General features: G+C 43.3%; 1 protein-coding gene across 5 annotated transcripts in view; it reads left to right on the top strand.

Annotated features, from left to right (window-relative positions):
• KCNK10 (potassium two pore domain channel subfamily K member 10) overlaps positions 1–19,751 on the top strand; it is a 133,152-nt gene that overhangs the window by 77,971 nt on the left and 35,430 nt on the right. For all 5 annotated transcript variants that reach the window (XM_026012511.2, XM_072762188.1, XM_072762189.1 and 2 more), the window contains 2 exons: positions 1,391–1,508; positions 12,856–13,016. In XM_026012511.2, the coding sequence (XP_025868296.1) occupies positions 1,391–1,508; positions 12,856–13,016 (279 nt within the window). The remainder of the gene's footprint in view (positions 1–1,390; positions 1,509–12,855; positions 13,017–19,751) is intronic.

The following is a 19,751-nucleotide window of genomic DNA, read 5'->3' as shown; positions in this document are numbered from 1 at the left end:
TAGAAGGGGGTGTCTCATGGAATGTCCTGCCTCACGTTGGAGCTTTTCCAGTATTGCAAAATGAGGTTGGATCATCAGTGTGGCCAATTTATGTGAATTGAAGATGTATGGAATTCCAAATCCCTCAGCCAGTGAGGAGTTATTGTCACTTATTTTAAAAAGAGCAGTGTGTGTGTGTGTGTGTGTGTGTGTGTGTGTGTGTGTGCTGCAGGGTAAGGGAGCAGGGGTTGTCAAATGACAGTCATGAAGTTGGTACTACTTGTTACCCTCTAACTCCGTGCTGGGCACTGGGCTGAGGGCATTACACAGACCATCTCATTTAATCCTCAAAACTCTGAGAAAAGGGATCCCTGGGTGGTGCAGCGGTTTGGCGCCTGCCTCTGGCCCAGGGCGCCATCCTGGAGACCCTGGACCGAATCCCACATCGGGCTCCTGGTGCATGGAGCCTGCTTCTTCCTCCGCCTGTGTCTCTGCCTCTCTCTCTGTGTGACTATCATAAATAGATAGAAATTTAAAAAAAAAAACTCTGAAAAAAATCCTCAGAACTCTGTGGGGAGAGGTATTATCCCTGGTTTGCAAATGAGAACATTTGCATTTACAGAGGTTAAAATAACTTGTCTTCAGTTCTGAAGTTAATAGTGGGCAGAGCCTTGTTGGTCTGATCCGGAGCCCAAGCTCTCACCTCCTGCCATTCCGAAACAAGCTGGCGTAAAACACTTTAACAAAAACAGAAAAGGGAATAATGAAAAGCAACTGAGAGCCTGCCTTCCAGGAATGACATTTTGGGTGACAATCCTTCTAGACATCTTTCTATGTATATACACAGTGATATGTATGCATTTTGCATAACCCATGCCCAGATTGCCTAAATCCTGTGCCTGCAAATTTCACATAAATGGCACCACACTAAATATCCTAGTTTTCTCCCCCATCCCCCCCTTAAACCACTTTAAAAATTTTCCTAAATGGGCATATGTTGTCACTGCACCCACATTTGTGTAACCAGTCTCCTCTGGATCATTTCAGTTTCTTTTCTTTTTTTTTCTTTTAAGATTTATTTATTTATTTGAGAGAGTGAGAGGGAGAGGGAGAGCATGTGTGAGAGCAGGGGGAAGGATGGTGTGGAGGGTGGGGGTGGGAGGCGCAGCGGGCTAGACATAAAGAGTCTCCAGCTGACTCCCTGCTGACTGCAGCGCCCAACTCAGTGTTCCAGCTCATGACCCTGAGGTCACGACCCAAGCTGAAACCAAGAGTCAGACACTCAACTAACTGAGCCACTCAGGTGCCCCAATCATTTCAGTTTCTTGAGCAAGGAAAAAATTTGAGAGCTTTTTTTTTTTTTTTTTAAAGCTTTTTAACTGAATCTCCTGCTTTCTCGCTCTCTTTGCAGCATGCCCTTGACGCTGACAACGCAGGAGTAAGTCCGATAGGAAACTCTTCCAACAACAGCAGTCACTGGGACCTTGGAAGTGCCTTTTTCTTTGCTGGGACTGTCATCACCACCATAGGTATCCGTTCGTTTGCTAATATCTTTTCCTCCGGGGGCCAGCCAGAGAAACAGTGCTGGGTCAACCTTTGGTCCTAGAACCATGGCAGCTTGAGTGTGGAAGGAGGCTCATGGAACACGGTCAGATAACTGTGGTAGTTGTTGTAGTGGCTCTCCCTATAAGGCAAAGCAGACTAAGGGGTTTCACTTCTCAAAATGAGAGGCGAGAGAGCCTCTAGTTTGAAAGAACCTAATGAAATGGTCAGAGTGGAGAATCAAAAGATGGAGTGGCCAGTGGAGCTCAAATTCCCTTTTACAAATTGTACTTTTTACTAAGGTTGCCTATGAAAGAACCCCAGAGTTCTACAAAGTTTGTTACGAATGCAGCCAGTCTGCTCCTCCCCTGTGGTGGCTGGTCCCTACCCTGGGGCAACCACGCTTATCTCTTCTGATTGATTATTTTGATATTCATTTCCTTGTTTTTGTTAGGGATTATTTTTTGACTTCTGATTGTGGAAGGTGAGAAATTACAGTAGTCCCCCCCCCCCCCCCCCCACCTCACCCAACCTCATCCACACTTTTGCTCTGTGGTTTCATTCACCCTCGGTCACCTGTGGTCCGGAAGTGGATGATCTCCCTTCTGATGCATCATCAGAAGATGACTAGTGTGGCCTCACGCTAAGTCACAATGCCTGTGTCCTTCACCTCACCCCATCTCATCACGTAGGCCTTCTTTCATCTCACAGCATCACAGGAAGAGGAAGAGCAAGTACGGTACAATACGGTATTTTGAGAGACATTCACAAGACTTTTATGACAGTATATTATCATAATTGTTCTATTTTGTTATTAGCTATTGTTGTTAATCTCTTCCTGTGCCTAATGTGTAAATTAAACTTTATCATAGGGATATATGTATAGGAAAAAACGTGGTATATGTAGGGTTTGGTACCATCGGTGGTTTCAGGCACCACTGGGGGGTCTTGAAACATATCCCCTGCAGATAAGGGGGGATGTCTGTAGTTCTCTTTCTTCCTCCCTGCCCCACTGTAGAGGGCTCTCTTCCCATCTTCCTATCTTCCCAATATAGCTTGATTAGATTAACAGTGAATGTTTGCATGATTTTGACCAGGGAAATGCTTTTTATAACTGATCCTGTAATGGTCTCTGATGACTTCTTTCCTACACTGATTTTTGTCTTACTATATCTATGTGTGTCTTTTTTTCTGATTCTTGGAGAGTTTTATATTTTTGTGTTGGGGGTTAACTTCATAATCATACATAAGAAACTTAGTTTCCCTTCTTCAAGCAGTATTTATTAGTTCCCTATCATAGGGGATGACACCTCTTCTTCTCTCCACGCAATTTTAGTTGACACCATCCTTTTAATGATTAAATATGCTTACAGTTCTATTCGGTGATTTGCTCACTTCAAATGGTAACTCTTGGCTCTCAGCTATTACGTATCATGCAATCAGTGAACTTACTCAGCATCTCAACTTCTTTGGCCCTTGGGCTGTCGATGACACTTATATTTGTTTTAGTCATCGTTCCATGGTTACATATTGTCACTGTTCTTCTCTAGTCTTTCTGTGGTTTTGCCCATCATCACTTGCTCAGTGGAAATTCATCTTTAAGTAGTTGCCTTAAGAATAGCTCATGGGAGCAATGTTCCTTGAGTCTTTGCATTGCTCAAAATGGCAGCCTTATTCTCAAGGGTCAGTGTTGCTGGAATTGAAATTCTTTTTTTTTTTTTTTTAGATTTTATTTATTTATTCATGAGAGACACACACACATACACACACACACACACACAGAGGCAGAGACACAGGCAGAGGGAGAAGCAGGCTCTCTGAGGGGCACCCTATGCAGGACTCAATCCCAGGACTCTGGGATCACGATCCGAGCTGAAGGCAGACGCTCAACCACTGAGCCACCCAAGTGCCCCTGGAAATGAAATTCTTGACTCACATTTTCTTTTTGAGAAAGAAAAACACATCTTCTGAGTGATAGCCCACTCTTTTCTGATATCTGTGCTGCTGTGGAGAATCCTGACACCAGCCCAGTTTTACTCCCATTTGTAAATGATTTGACCTTTTTTGTTTGGCTACTCAAAAGGTCATTTATCTTCAGTCTGATAATACTAGTAGGTTTTGTTCCTTTCAGCAAAGTGTTCTTGATTGTCATCTTTAAACATGTTCTCTGCCATATGGTTTGGTTCTGTTCTTTTGGGATTCTGACTGTATGTATATTGTCACTTCTTTGCCTGTCTTCTGTGTTTGCCGTTTTGCCCTTTGCTTCTTTTTAACTCATAACATGTGACTTCCATTTTGTTCATTTTACCTTCTCTATTCCTTTCCTGTTTTTGCACAGTGCCTATTTTGCTGCGTGCTCCTTCCAATTTTATTTTCATTTTTGTGATCATCAGGGGACTTTTTTCCCTTCGTGTTTCTTTCCTGAATTCCATTAGCTCACATTCCATTTTCCCTTGTTATCTTTCTGATTCTTTCCTGATTTCTTGCTTCTGTGCTTTGTGGTTTTACTGTGATGGTTCTTGGGAGTGATTACTTCATAGTTGGTCACACTTTTCATCTGGTTGGGGCAGTATTTTTCTGCTCAGTGTCTTTCATCCATTGGTAAGGTTTGCTGCTCCTTCCACAGTTTTGAAAAAAATAGAAGCTTTATATTTATGCTGGGCCGATTTCCTTTTTAAATTCTTGATACCCAGCAAACTGGATTTGCCTGATCCAGCTATCTGGCAAGTGATTCTGTGGGGCTGGAGAGAGGAGAGCTGGGAAAGGTAGGGTAACCTCCCAGGTAGTGCATTCCCAACTCTCCGCTTTTCTGTTGCCAAAGAGAGAGAGGGTTTCCTGCAAATGTGACCCATCTATGTTATTTGTTATTCTCTGTTTAGTCCTGCCTCTTTAATCTTTCTGGACAAGATCAAGTACAAGGGGGCTTCTGATGCTTTCTCTCTTCACCCTGTTTCTTATACTTGGTGCAAACAAAGATATCTCTTTTGAAGTTCAGAATGAGACCCTTACCTTCATAATTGGATTTTTGCTGGCACTTTCTGGGATTTCCCACTGATGGGGTCTTTCTTCCTTCTCTGTGTCTCCTTTCTTTATTTTTTTTTCCCCACGTGGCATCCGTCTAACTCTTTTAGTAATCCTTATACATATGGGGGAAGATATCAATAAGATTCCTTTCCCAATTCTGCTGAGAGTTTTCTGCCCCTCTACAAAAGTGTAGTCACACTGTAATAAAAATCCTCATTCTAAAGAATGGGAGACACAGCATTGAGAGAGGCCCGCCCTTCTGCCATCGAGGTGGGACAATCTCATCATTAACACCTTTTATGCTCCCTGGGAGGACCTCCCTCATCTGTTGCTCTCTGAGGTGCAGCTATGCCTTCTGGAAGTTTCTTCCCTCTTCATTACCCTTCATGACTCTTATGTGGCTGTTGGATAGTGTGCCCTCCTTGGAGGATATACATCTTTGATGATCTATTTCCTATTGGTGCAAGTTTCAGAGGCTGAGGATTGTTTTATTATTTGTTTATTTATTTATTTGAGAGAGAGACAGAGATAGCCACAGACATAGTGAGAGAGAGCATGAGTGGGGTGGAGAGGGAGAAGTAGGGAGCCTGACTTGGGGCTCGATCCCAGGACTCTGAGATGATGACCTGTGCTGAAGGCAGACGCTTAACCAGCTGAGCCTCCCAGGTGCCCCTAAGCATTGTTTTAGAGGCACAGGCTTTTGCTGCTGTTTTTAGACCTAGCCTTTAGGACCTGTATTGTTTCTGCATTGGTGTGTTCAAGGATGTTGTATGCAATAAGAAAATTCGGGATGAAAGAGATTTGGCATTTCAGCTCCTAGCAAAGGAAGCAGGGTGGTCTAGAACCATTTGATATAAGGGCAAAAATTGCTATAAAACTCAATGGCACCCAGGAGCATCACTGTAGTGGCTCAGAGAAGACCAGTGTTGGGTTAAATTGTGCTCATCAGTCTGGTTACTAAGATGGAGAAATGTATTATGCATTTTAGGAGGGTTTATAGTAAAATAATTAAAACCAAGGAAGTCTGGGCCACTTCAAGAGGTGCATTTTGGAAAATGCACTCCAGTACCCAGTGCTGGATCCATGAGACATTAGTATATGTTAAAGAAGACAGAAAAAGGAAAATCCTAATTTTCTTGGTTTATAAAATGGTTAAATCAGTGATCTGTAGGATGCACTTAAAAAAACTATAGCTATGTTGGAATGCACACTGATGTTATTTATTGTGTCAACTTGTTAGGATCCCAGGGGCTTGGTTTATTCATGACCTTATATGATGAGAAGTGGTGGTTCCATCTGCCTAATGAGAAATATTTGATACGTAACATTCTCTGCCCTTTTTAATGTGTGTATGCTGGAATCTTTGAGTTTGTGTAAATCGCTCTTAGTCCTTGGTTTCTGCTGCTTGGTGTCCATACTCTTATACACCCTCGTCTCCTGATAATAAGTTCCTGAGTGGTCCCCTTCCGTATGCTTGGCCTCTAGGTCTCAGGGAATGAATCACCTTTTCTAGACCAAGAAATCTAGTGCTTTGCATGTGTCTGGTCACAGTTCTTGGTTTAGAGGTGGATGTGAGATCTAGATTAGGCCAAAAAGAAACCCATTTCCTGGGCTTTTGCTTACCCTTTGGAGGAAGTGACTTCCTCTCTTTCTCCCTGGAGGTAAATCTGGAAAGAGATAGGCCCAAGATGCTGCAGTCATGTTTTTGGCTAGAATTCAGATAAACTAAAGAAGCAGCAGAAGAAAAGCAGAGTGATAAATGGGGTTCTGCTAACATCTTTTGAACTTTGGGTGAAGCTACCCTCGAAGTGTTAAGAAATAAATGTTAAATCCCTTATTTACTGGGGGCAGTGCATTTCTGTTTTTAAGCTAGACTGCATTGGGTTTTCTGTTACCTAAAACTGAAAAAATCTTAAGTAATACACATTAATGGGTCAGAGATCACAGAAGGTCCGTAAGTGTCCTCTGGCCTCAATGGCCTGTGTCTGACCCTGCTGGCAACTGCAGTTTCAGGGGGTATCCCCCACCTTCTTTGGACCACTCACTCTTGATGTCTTCAGCACAACATCCTATAGGATGAGGCTCTGGGTTCAGGTATCTTTGTCCTAGCTGCCTGGTAGGCTCTATTGCCACTGTTGTGGGAGGCAGGACACTATGTCTTTTCTATGCACGGGATGAAGACCCTTCCTCAAAATCTGAAGGGAAGGTGCTAAACAGGAAACTACTATGAAACAAGCATACAAACAAAAACCAAACAAACAAACCCAGCCCAAATTACAAGTCCACTTTAGTATCTTTATTATCATGGCTCAGTATTATTGCTAGAGACTGGGTCCTTGTTCTATTCAATGGATAGAAGCATTATTTTCTCTCTCACTCTCTCTTTCTCTTAATTGAAAAATAATGCAGTGTAAATTTTAACTCTAGAGTGAAGGATCTTTGTAAAATCATACAGTTAGAGAATTCTAAATAAAAACTGAGCACAATGATGGTAAGAATAATGAGGGAAAGAAAAACTGTGTTTTTTTTTTCCAATTATTTGGTGGTAAATTCATTCATCATATGTGGTAAAAAGGTTATAAGAAAACTCAGAGCCCATGAATTCTTCAGATTCTTGAGAAATTTTCCACTATTTAGGAGTTAAGCAGTGAGATGGCTGGAGCAGAGGAGCTGTCTTTTCATTACTTATAAAATATCCAAACATTAGCCTGCTTACTAGAGTTCCTATAATTTGTGACATAATACTGTAAACATTTCCCTGTATTACTAAGATTATTTGAAAAACATAATTTTAATTGGGTTCCATTGGATATACTACCCATACCATAGTCATATGGTTGGAGGCTTAAGTTGTTTTTATTTTGTGACAGTGTAATACCTCAGTGAAAATCTTTGTGTGTCAAGTGTGGTCTTCATCTCTGGTTGTTTCCTTAAGGGGATCCCCAAGGAATTGTGGTGTCAAAGGACATGGACTTTTTAAAGGCTTGGCAAATTGCTTTCCAGAAAGACTCTCATGAGCCGCCTGAGGTTATGTACTTCTCAGACACAAGAAATATGTGTTCATTATTTAGAATGTGTATAGAGAGGTCTTAGGAATAACAGTCTTTTCTGAAAAACAGTGATATGACTCAGGATCAGAGGTCCCTTTTATCTGAAAGTATCAAAGTACTTCTTTTTAAACAAGGTTTTTTATGTTCACATATACAAGAAGGCTTACAAATATGTAACAACAGGGAATATATTAAGGCACTTCTCCAAACTAGGAGCCATGTCAGAGGAAGACTAGACTCTGTTCAGTCTTTGCTTGTCCCCTTTCTCAGTAACTAATTCTGATGTAGGATAGTCCTGTTCTTGACTGTTGACTGCCGGTGGGTCCCCAGCAACGAGGGTTTCTAAGCTGGAGGAGTGATGCTCACTCCTTTGTTCAGATGCTTTCCCACAAACCATTATTTGTGGAAGGGCAGCAAATGATGGCATTCTTACCAACAGCTATGGAATGCTGGTAGATTTTAGTCTTCAAGGCATTTTTGGCTTGACTTTATTCATATCAGAGAGAGCCCCTGGTCAGGTCCCAGATAGTAGCTAGTCACTGTCACTTGCCCAGTGAGTGGCCTTAATTAAGAGTTGTACCTGCCAAAGTACCTTTGCAGCTGTTTCTACTTATGCAGCACCTGAACTGGATGCTAACCTGTGGCTTTGGAAATAGCAGTCATTGCAGCTAACATTTACTGAGTCTTACTAGGTGCCAGGCACTGGGTTCCACATTATTATCTCATTTAGTCTCTCATTAAGCATATCCAGTAGGTATTATTCTTTGCCTTAGTTTACTGATGAGAAGACTGAGGCTCTAAGATGTCAAGTAACCTGGCCAATATCTCATAGCTAGTAAGCAGTGGAGCCTGACTTCCTTCACCAGGATCAGCTACATAATGTGTAGGGCCCAGTGCAAAATGAAAATGCGGTCCCTTGCTAAAAAAATGATTAAGAACATCAAAATGGCAATAGCAGATCCATCAACCAAGTATGGGGCCCTTCTTAGTGTGGGTGCACAGATTGCATCCCCTGAAAGCCACTTTAGCACCCATCGATGTTCTGATTCTAGAATGCACACTCTTCACCAAATAACAGGGTTGAATAGCACATGGTTTGGCAAAGATTTGACTTTGGCATGTGAATAGCAAATTGAAGTGTTACACGTGAGCTACTCAGGCAGCCTTCTTTAAACATTAGCTTTCTCTACCAAAAGGGCCCAGCACTGTTTTCTGGCTAGAGGTGAACGCAACTAAGCCCTGCCTTGGTCCACCTTTTTGTAACAGATGGTCCTTGCTGGGCTGGTCATCTGCCAAAAGTCGCTCTTCAGACTTCTTTTGCTTTCCTTAAAGCTAGTTCTTTTTCTTTTCTTTTCTTTTCTTTTCTTTTCTTTTCTTTTCTTTTCTTTTCTTTCTTTTCTTTTTTTTTCTTTCTTTTCTTTTTTCTTTTTTTTAAGGATTTTATTCATTTATTCATGAGAAACACAGAGAGAGGCAGAGACACAGGCAGAGGGAGAAGCTGGCTCCCTGTGGGGAGCCTGATGCGGAACTTGATCCCGGTACCCTGGGATCATGCCCTGAGCCAAAGGTAGATGGTCGGGGCAGCCCGGGTGGCTCAGCAGTTTAGCGCCTGCCTTCAGCCCAGGGTGTGATCCTGGAGCCTGGAGATCAAGTCCCACATTGGGCTCCCTGCATGGAGCCGGCTTCTCCCTCTGCTTGTGCCTCTGCCTCTCTCTCTGTCTCTCATGAATAATAAATAAAATCTTTAAAAAATGAAAAACAAAAAGACAAAGATGGATGCTCAACTACTGAGTCACCAAGGTGTCCCCCTTAAAGCCAATTCTAATGTCCTGGACTAGTTCTCCCTGACCAATTGCCTCTCTTGCTGCCATGTCACCTCATCTCATTTCCCAGATGTTGCTGACCAAGCTGCACCAAGAGATGCCATACCCCAAACGCAGCGGTGGGCCCCTCCAACCCACTGAGCCGGTCCCAGTGACAGACATTCTTTCCCTTGTCCTAGCACTGTGGGAGAAAGGGGGGTTTCTGGAGGGAAGACGGGAACCAGCCCTCTGTTTTTTCTTGGGGCTTAGTTTTCCTGGAGACGTATTATTCAGAATTGATCCCTTCCTACAGAAAACCCTGGGCAAGATGATAATTGCTAATACTTACTGAGTGCTTACTTTGTGTCATGATTTACATGTATTTAATCTCCACAGGCAACTCATACTTTGCATGTAACCATTTCCTCTTTTTTTTTTTTTTAAAGATTTATTTATCTATTTTAGGGGCAAGAGAGGGGCAGAGGGAGAGGGAAAGAGAGAATCACAGGCAGACTCCATGCTGAGTGTGGAGCCTGACACGGGGCTTGATCCCATGGGCCCGAGGTCACGCCCTGAGCTGAAACCAAGAGTCAGGTACCTCTCCAACTGAGCCACCAAGGCTCTCCTTGTTTCATCTTTAATAGTTGCAAGGCAGATACTGTCAGTAGCCCCATCTCAGAAGAGGAAAGTGAAGCAGAAAGATTAGGGAAATCCTTAAGATCTGAGAGTCAGGAAGTAGAAGTGTCAGAACAGGACGCTCTGTAGTCTCTAATCTTGAGCCTATATAACCATCACTCCCTACTTCAAAGTTCTGCTAAGGATTCTGGAAGGATGGGCAGGGCAGGCAGTCTAACAGGCCCAGTAAAGTAGAGCCAAAAATCCAGGAATGTGGCCTTCCATTGCCTCAGAGCAAAGCTCCAGAATGTTGAAAGTCTAGAATTATAGGGTTGAGGGCTCCACTGAACAGCTCTTCCATATAGTTCATCAGAGGCAAGGGACACACACACATACACACACACACATGGGTGTACACACACACAGTGCACAAACACAATGTTTCTCAAGAATGGGAATTACCATATGTCCAGTAAGAAGTGATGGCCTTAAATATATTTAAGGGCTTCTTTGAATATCAGTGGATATTACTTCACTGAGGTCCTTACCCAAGAACTTTGCTTTAACTGTAGTTTAGTGTTCTACTCTGTGAAACACTGAATAAATAAGGAGCCAATGGTAATAATAATACTGCTAGTAATAGTACCACTTTGCATTGCTATGATACTTTACAGTTCACTTATTTTTCCACATTATTCTTGAACCCCTCTCACACTGGGATTTGCAGAGGCTAAGTGAGCCTGGGGACAACCAGGCAGAATGAGGTGGAATTGGATTAGGAGCCTCTGCCTTCTCACTTCCTTGTCATGCTCTTTGGATGATACCAGAAAGTTCCCTGAACACAGTCCTTAGTCAGGCAGTGGGGCATATCCTCACCAAAAGCTGGGGGAAGAGTATGCCCCTCTTGTCTGGGCTAATAAGATGCCTATTCAGCAGGCTCAAAGCCTCAATTTGTTTGCCTGTGCTGTTGTCTACAATATGCTTCTTTCTGAGATACTGAGACTAAAGAAAACCCACATTCTCTGACAGTGATTGGGCAACTCTGAGACAGTCGAGCAAGAGTCATAAATGTTTCTGCAGGTTCCCATCGATCTGTGTGAAGCGAAGCTGTGTAGGCACATTTATCCCCTTTTCAGTGTAAATTGGATTATTCTAGAGGGGAACACTTAGAAAAATGGTTTTGCCAAGTCTCTGAAAGCACCTGGAAAATAGTTCCAGGAGCCTTTTTTTTTTTTTTTTTTTTTGCAGTATTAAAGTGGAAATGGTGATGAGTAAAAGGAACGCAAGATGAGGAAGGCTTGCCTGAACACTCATTTGAGAAATGGAAACTATAATTTAGATAATTCATGATAAAAGGTTTCAATGAGTCTGACAAGAAAATTGAAAAGGAAAATAGCCAGGTGACTCATCACCCAAAGGCAGACAGCAGCCGTGAGTTCTCTAGGTTCATGGAGGGTGCAGAATGGGGCAGCGCTAACATTGTCCCTGGCTGTGCTGCGTCACTAACATGTCCACAGCCACCAACCCAGTAACTCACCCACTGCATGGATTTAGAAACAGACTCCCTGACTCCACGAGTTACCTAATATGAGATAATAGGTGACTATCCAGATGCTGGGTAGCATAACATTGCAATATTCATTGGCGGGAAACTAAATATCAAGAAATTTAGATTCTCATCTTTCTCTAAATTGTACTAATACCATGGCCTTTTCCTCCCAGCACTACTTTTCTTAGCCCCATCCATATAGAGGAAGCCCGGTGCTCACTATACATAAGTTGCTTCCATAATCGCAGAATTCTTAAGAATGCAGGTGTTGGTGTTTTCAAGCACTATTTGAAATACATATGATAGACATGGGTATAAAAAGATTCTTTTATATTCAAATGTCCATTCCTCCAATAAACATGTGTTTAGGACCTGATAGACCTTGATGAAAGAAGCAGGTGGGAGGAGAGGCAGGACCCAGAGGTAATGCAAAGTTCCCAGTAGAGAGAAAGAGAGCCAAGGAGAGCTAAACATCACTGTCAGTGCAGGAAGAGGCACAGTCTTCCTTCCCTTTCTACTGTTTTCAGGCTTCTCAGGGTAGGGCAGTATGAGCCATGAGTCCTTTCTGAATTTGTGCTAGACCATAGATCCTACCTAATGTTGATCACCCATCACCCTATGGAGCCAAATATTGAAGACAGTAAGTCTGTCAAGTGGAAGGGATGCTCATGGGATGAGACTGTAAAGGACAAGCTCTTTTCCAATTAAAAAAATGGCAACGGTGAACCTTCCTTGGGTGTTCAGGTCTCCCTGAACCACACCTGTCTGAGATATTTGGTGTTTCTGAAATGAATGATACAGGTTTTCAACAGCAATGCAATTCTGGGTGATAACAAATTTCCTAAAATATAATCTAATTATACACGTTAAGATCCAGGAAGCCTGGATCTCCTTAAAACTGTTTTCAGGGGTCAGCCCGGGTGGCTCAGCGGTTTAGTGCCGTCTTCAGTCCAGGGCATGATCCTGGAGTCCCGGGATCAAGTCCCATGTCAGGCTCCCTGCATGGAGCCTGCTTCTCCCTCCGCCTGTGTCTCTGCCTCTCTCTCTCTCTCTGTTTCTCATGAATAAATAAATAAAATCTTAAAAAAAAAAACTTTTCAGGGAGAGAATGGAAAGAAGCAATGGAACAGTGTTCTGAATGTTAGAGGCCCTTTAATGATGCTCTACTCCCTGAAGCTCATGCAGTAGGCGAGTACAGAAACCCTTCAAGAAATCTGCAGATTCTCTGGTTCAGCTCTCTGATTTCTCTCCCACCTTACCACTCTCCCTCTCTCTTTTTACTGTTTCTCACCAGGGTATGGGAATATTGCTCCAAGCACTGAAGGAGGCAAAATATTTTGTATTTTATATGCCATCTTTGGAATTCCACTCTTTGGTTTCTTATTGGCTGGAATTGGAGACCAACTTGGAACCATCTTTGGGAAGAGCATTGCAAGAGTGGAGAAGGTCTTTCGAGTGAGTACTGCATCTACTTAAACCCTCACCTCTGTGATCTAACTGGCTTTTTAGCCTGATGGGATCCAGAAGGAATGATCAGGGTATTATCATATCATTGTTACTTTTAGTGGAAGGGTTTAATGTTATAATTGTATTTTTTTATTTTGGCCAGTGGTAGTCACAGGTACTGTGCCTAAACTCCCTTCTCTTTAGCAATTTACCTCTTTACAGTGGTATTTCTGGAATCACAACACAAGAGGGTTAGCTACACATTTGCCAAAACTAGATTTTTCTGAAGATGGGAGGCATACTCAGTTCCAGCTCCAAGATGGAAGTTGGGTTTCTAAGTGTATTTGCGATAAAGTAGAGAAGTAAATCCATTTGGTTTGTTATCGGAAATTCTTCATTCCTTTTTATTTCCAACTCCAGTATCTTAGGCTGATCCTAGCTTCTGAGACCTCTTCCAGAAGCCTGCCTTGTCCAGATACTGAAGTCATACCTTGTATCTGTCTCTTTATGGCCCCACCCTCTGTCCTCTCACTTCTGAGTGCTCTCTCAGGAATAGTACACTGATGTACTAATTTATACTGAGATGTTGATGATGATTACCAATATCTTGGTGGGTTTTTCTTCCTGAGAATACTTACCTTTATTTACTAAAGATGGCATTCCTGGCCTCAATGACAGGCTTGTGGAGCAGAAGTGATTGGCTTGGGGTTCCCAATGCCCTTTAAGGAACACGTATTCATATGATTTCACAGAAAACTTGTTTGACTCCTATGTCACATTGGTTCTGTTCTCTTTTTCATTATTGACCTACTTCTCGATTCTTTCAAACCTTATTCAGGGAGTTGTTTCTGAGGATGACTTAATATTTAAAAACGACAACTTGAGACCCTTTTAGAATCTAGGAATATGGCCACAGAGAGATCAGTGGTGAGTTCTAAAGCTGCACTTGCTTTTTCTCTCTGAGAAAAGAAATCACGACTTCTCTTTAGAAGAAGGCAAGGGAGCTGCCAGGTGAGCGGTTTCAGGTTTGTTAGAGTGGAAGAACAGGCCAGGAGAACTGACTTAGAGCCACCTTTTAGGAGCTTAGTGATCCTGGGTGAAGCCGGCCTCAGTTTACTCATCGGTGAAAGAGGAGGATAGAATTCAAATCCACTTTAGAACGTTTTGGTGATGATTAAATTAAATAATGTATGGAAGAGAGCTTGGCACAGGGCCAGATATGAAGAGTGCAGATCTGCTGTGTATCTGTCTTCCAAAAGAAGCCCTTATTAATAGCTGAGCCACCCATCCAGGTTTCATCTGAGGAGCTCAGCGGTGCATGGATTTTCCTGGAATGTCCCACAACCTTTGCTCCCGGGTGCTGGCTTGGCCAGCTGGCTCTTTAGAGCATGAACTTGGGCTCAGTGGTCACCATGGAAACCGTCAGAGCTCAGCTTTTCTGCTTCTCAGATGTTCAGGTCTCCTGAAACCGGACATGGCAACCTGTCTCCAAGAGCCATTTGGAACTTCTCAGAGGTACCCTTTTAGCCACTGCCTCCTGGCCCCCTCCAAGTTAGAGAGAAGTGAGTCTGGTGGGTTGAACACGCAGAAGAACAGGATTCAAATGGGGAAATGGCTGATCTGGCATTTTTATTTTTATGTAGCTTCTCTAGATCTCAGTTTCCTTATTTGTAGAAAGAAAGGATTGCACTAAAAGCTTTTGAAATTCCCCCTTAGGGAAAAAAAAATTCATTACTGTATTCTAAATGAAGGAAGAGATTGCTATCATTGTGACCACATCTGCTCCTGAATTGGGGGACTTAGTTTCCCCTAATGAATTTCGAACTGTCAGTGGGGAGTACTAGTCTCCTTACCTTAAAGCTGCCTCTCAGATGGATGGTTCAAAGGACTCTGGGACAGAGCCTTAAAAACCTTGCATTTCATTTTTATGCTGATGGCGCACTCAGTTCCTTGCAGCGCCATCAAAGACTGGGAGTCTTTTAGGAAGGAAACAGCAGTATATTATCGAATTGGCAGCACACGATGTATGCATTTGCAGAACATTGGAGGTGGTGTTGGAAGGGGTGATGGAGTTCCAGGAGGAGTATGAGCACTCTCCCTGAATACACAAACAACCCCTTCTGCACTTCGCTGGCTGCCTGTAGCTTTGGTGGAAAATCTCAAAGCTCTTTGCCATTCATTTAAACTACATCTCAAAGGCCAGCTCCTCTTAGGTGATTATTTGAAAAATTGAAAATTTCATAAATCGACAAAGTGGGGGTTGTGGATTTCTAGTTCCCGGAGGGAAGATACATTCCACCTCCCCATTCAAAGATTAAGTCTTTTTCTTCATCTGCTATGTTTTCTTTCCACTGTAGGGGAGAGGGAATTTTTAGTGGAGTAAAGATAAAATATGAAATAAGCCTTCTGGGTGCCCGTGTTCTGAGATGACATGATTTGGGTCCTTCTACCGCATGCCAGGGCGGAGACTCATTTTAAAGAGTTGCTGGAGGTTAATGTATTATTTAGGAATGCTTTTGGCTGTAGAGTAATATAGTATCTGCTTATTGGGGTTTATATTGGATGAATAAATAAAACCTTCCCCCCCATTTTTTCCATTTTTCCCTTCCGAAATCAGAACTAATTGAGAAATAGACATAAGAATCTGATGAAGATTAAAACGTTAGCTTTACTGCTGATACGCTGAGCAGAGGATGGAGATATGTGTGTGTTTTTTTAAAGGTTTTTAATTTATTCATTGGAGAGAGAGTGAGCAAGTGAGCAAGTGCACAAGTGGAGGTGCAGAGGGAGAGGGAGAAGCAAACTCCCTGCTGAGCAGGGAGCCTGAGTTCGGCTGGATCCCTGGACCCTGAGATCATGACCTGAGCCACCCAGATGCCTTGTAGCTTTGGTTTTGATGCTGAAAAAGACATATTAACCACTTCACCCTGAATCAGAACGACTTCCCTGCCGGAGTAATTTTCTACTGATGTGTAATACATTATCACAAGTGCAGAAGCTTAAAACAACACCCATTTGTCATATCATAGTTCTGTAGGTCAGAAGTCTGAGTGGGCTTGGCTGGGTGCTGTGCTCGGCAGAGCATGGGACTGAAATATAGGTATTGGCTTGAGCTGGGCTCTGGATCTGCAGAAGAATCTGCTTCCAAACTCATTCAGGCTTTGGCAATGGTTGTAGGACTGAGATTCCTGTTTCCTTGCTGGTTGTCAGGTGGAGGCCTTTCCCAGCTTCTTAGGAGTTGCCTGAATTCCTTGGCACATGGCCCTTCCATATTGAAAGCCAACATGGAATTCTTGTGTTTTGTAACTCTCTGACTTTCCTTTGTCCCTCTACCACCAGCCTGAGAAAGTGCCCTGCTTTTAAGGGCTCATGTGATTTGGTCAGTCTCACATGGATGATTTCCCTATCTTGAGGTCAGCTGTGCCATATGATTTAGTCATGGGAGTGATAGATAGCTCATCACACCAGAGGCCCTGGGGATTAGGGTGGGATATTTTCATGGGCCATTTTAGAAATTCTGTCTCTTCCAGTCGTTGGCAGCACAGGCCCCCCCAGTGAGAACAGGGTCAGCCCCACTAACCTTACTAAATCAGAGAGAGAAAAGCAAAGTATACCTCTGTGTAGCAGATGGTTTCAGATGAGATGAAGGAGCTCAGTCCCTTCTACTAAGTCTACCTGTAAGTCACTTACTTGTCTGATTGAGTAGCCAGAGTGTTACATGTCCTTCCACACAGAACATGACGCCAGGAAAAGGGACATTGCCCCAACACTGATAAACACTGTGTTAAAAGTTCAACACTTAACTGGCATAATAAGAAGCCTGGAGGAAGGTTGTTTCAGGTTTGGTGCATCAGTTCCCTAGTAAGAAGTTCAAGATTGTGGTACCAATTCTTATGTGTAGATTGTTTTCCCCCATACCACCCAGCAATTCTTTAACACCAGCTGGATGTCTTACAGTTCAACTTGATTCTGACTCTTTTCTACCTGGAGATAGCATGAGATCCCATAGGTTATGGGCTCAGTCCCAACATGGCCTTTAACTTCAGATGCCAGTCACAAGTCCAGGTTGTTCCCTGTGGTTCCGACCACATGGCTGTAGATCAGAGGTTCCCAGGACCTCCTCCTTATGTTCAATACATCTGCTAGAATGGCTCACAGAATCCAGGAAACCAGTTATCTCACTAGATTACAAGTTTATTGCAAAGGATTATGAAGGATATAAATCAACAGCCAGATGAGGGCATGCATGGGGAGGTCCTGAAGAAAGGAGCTTCTGTCCTTGTGGAAGTTGGGGCCTGGCCCAGTAGCACACAGAAGCTTTCTGGTTCTCCAACCTGGAAGTGCCTTGAATCCCCTCATTTTGGGGTTTTTATGGAGGTTTCATTACATAGGCATGATTGATTCAGTCATTGGCCATTGATGATGGCCAATCATCAATGTTCCAAACCTCTATATCTGGTTGGTTCCCCTGGCAATCAGCCCCATCCCTACTTAGGCAATCCAAAACTCATGTCACTGACATAACAAAAAATGCCTTTGCCACTCTCATCATAGGAAATTCCAAGGGTTTTAGGACCGTGACAGGAATGGGAGGAAGACCCAATATTTGCTTCCTGCTATAAATCACAATTTCACACACATGTACCCATGTTTTGTTCTCTTTTTCTGCACGGCTGTCCTTGGCATGTTGGCTTTTCATCCTCAGGCTGCTTACCTCATGGTTTGCAAGATGGCTGCCTCAGGACCAAATATGTTTTCATGGGACCACATTTAAGGCGACAAAAAAGGTTATTTATGGGAGAAAAATCTTTCCCAGAAGTTACCCTGCAGACTTCCCTCTGTCTCACTGACCAGAACTGGGTCATATGACCATTCCCACTTGCAAGGGGAGTTAAGAAAGTGAGTATCTGACAAAAGGAGAGTGGGATCCGTTGATTGAGACCAGTGGTTCTCAAAGTCTGATTCCCTGGACCACCAGCAGCAGCATCCTCTGGGAACTTGTTAGGCATGAAAACTCTTAGCAGAGTTGGGGCCCAGCAGTCTGTGTCCATTAAGCTTTCTAGGTGATTCTGATACCACCTAAAGTTTCAGAGCCCTTGGCATCGAGGAATCATGCTTCATCTCTTGGCGCTGACTGCCTTGCTGTGATGAACAAAATGAGAATTCTTGTAGCAAGGAGAAGTTGGGTAAGTGATGACAGCATCTGTCTCAGATGTCCATCAACCACTAGCCACACAGACTGCTCATAGAGAAGCTATCTTCCCTCCTTGTCATAAATCAGGTTGTCTTTGGGATCATCAAATTGGTCAGGGAAGACTAGTTTCTACGGAGGTATCAAAAAACCCTAGATTTTCTTCATCCTTGCCACGGCTACTGTAAACCTGGCAACTGTCCAGGCTGAGGAAGCGATCTGGGCATTGCACCCTGGCCCTTAGGAGCTTTGGCCTTTTGGCCCATTGGCTCCAACTGGTCACTCAGCCCCACCCAACCGCAAAGGGGTTTGTTTGATCTCCAGGGAGTGATTTCCAGGATGGGAAAATGCATGACTACTAGTAATGTCTGGGATTATCTGTGGGCCTCACAAATTTGGATGCAGTTGGCCTGTGGGTCACTCTTTGGGGATCACTACTTTGTGAGACTCATTTTACATCTGAGGAATGGAGCCCATGATTTGTTAAGTGACGTGCCTAGAGCCACATAGTGAGTTGGGAGTGTAGCCTGGACTTGAACCAATAATCCTGCCTTAACCTCTTCCAGGTGGGCCAAAACTATTTACTGTCAAATATATTAATCCAGGCCATGAAACCAACGTAGAGCTTAAGATTTTTGAACATGTTGTGCTAATTCATGGAGATGATTTGTAAGTATTTAAATCACATAAAGTAAAAATAATTCTTCCTGGGTTTCCAGAGGGAAATCTGGGCATTTAGTAAGGAAGGATAATTATTTGGGATTAAATAATACTGACCTTGGGTTCTGAAGCAGATCTTGGAAGCGGGAAGCTTCTCTGTCCCCTGCTGTGGGCTGGCTCTTTGCTAGACCAGGCCGACTGTCGCCTGATAGGATACTGTAGGAAAATGGTTCGATTTTGGACTGGATCCCATTTTCTTGCTCTGAGCTGGACTTGGGCCTCTGGTGGGAAGCAGCTGCCTCTTTTTATCTGGCTGAACAGCAAGCTTTTTGATATTATCTGTAAAACCAAGAGACACTCTTTTTCTTCTTTGGCCTCTTCCCCCAAGGATACAGCAGAAATGTTTATTTGCCTTTGGAGCCAAAGGAGCCTCGGTGTAGTTGACAAATAATAACACATTACCCTAGGCTTATCAGTACCGTGATTGCTTGGGGACTTTAGAGTGTGTGAGCTGCTTAAGACAGGGTGATGACAGTCTCAGTCTGCTAATGATGTTCAATTAGTGGGCTAATCAATCATTTTGGATTGCAGGCAGGAGCTTCTGGTGGAAGCCAAGGACTGCTGGGGGCCTCTGCCATGTGCCTGGCATGAGTCAGGGAAAGACTTTGAAGGGCACACATGGCAGGAGCCTTCTGTTACTCACAAGTGGTCTTTGAGCTGGTAGCAATGGGGGTTAACTTGAAAGAATTATTATTTTAAGAAGATAAAAGCTCTTGTTTTGGAATCTGGGTGTTTCTGCAATTTCCAATTCTATTAGTAGTGGAAATATGCATTGAGTATTAGTTATGCACAGCAGCCTAGGAGGCAGTGGGGAGGGCGAGGTGGTGGGCTGA

The sequence above is a fragment of the Vulpes vulpes genome, chromosome 6 (assembly GCF_048418805.1).
Source record: "Vulpes vulpes isolate BD-2025 chromosome 6, VulVul3, whole genome shotgun sequence".
Taxonomy (NCBI): Eukaryota; Metazoa; Chordata; class Mammalia; order Carnivora; family Canidae; genus Vulpes; species Vulpes vulpes.
This window is presented reverse-complemented; position numbering and strand designations above follow the sequence as displayed.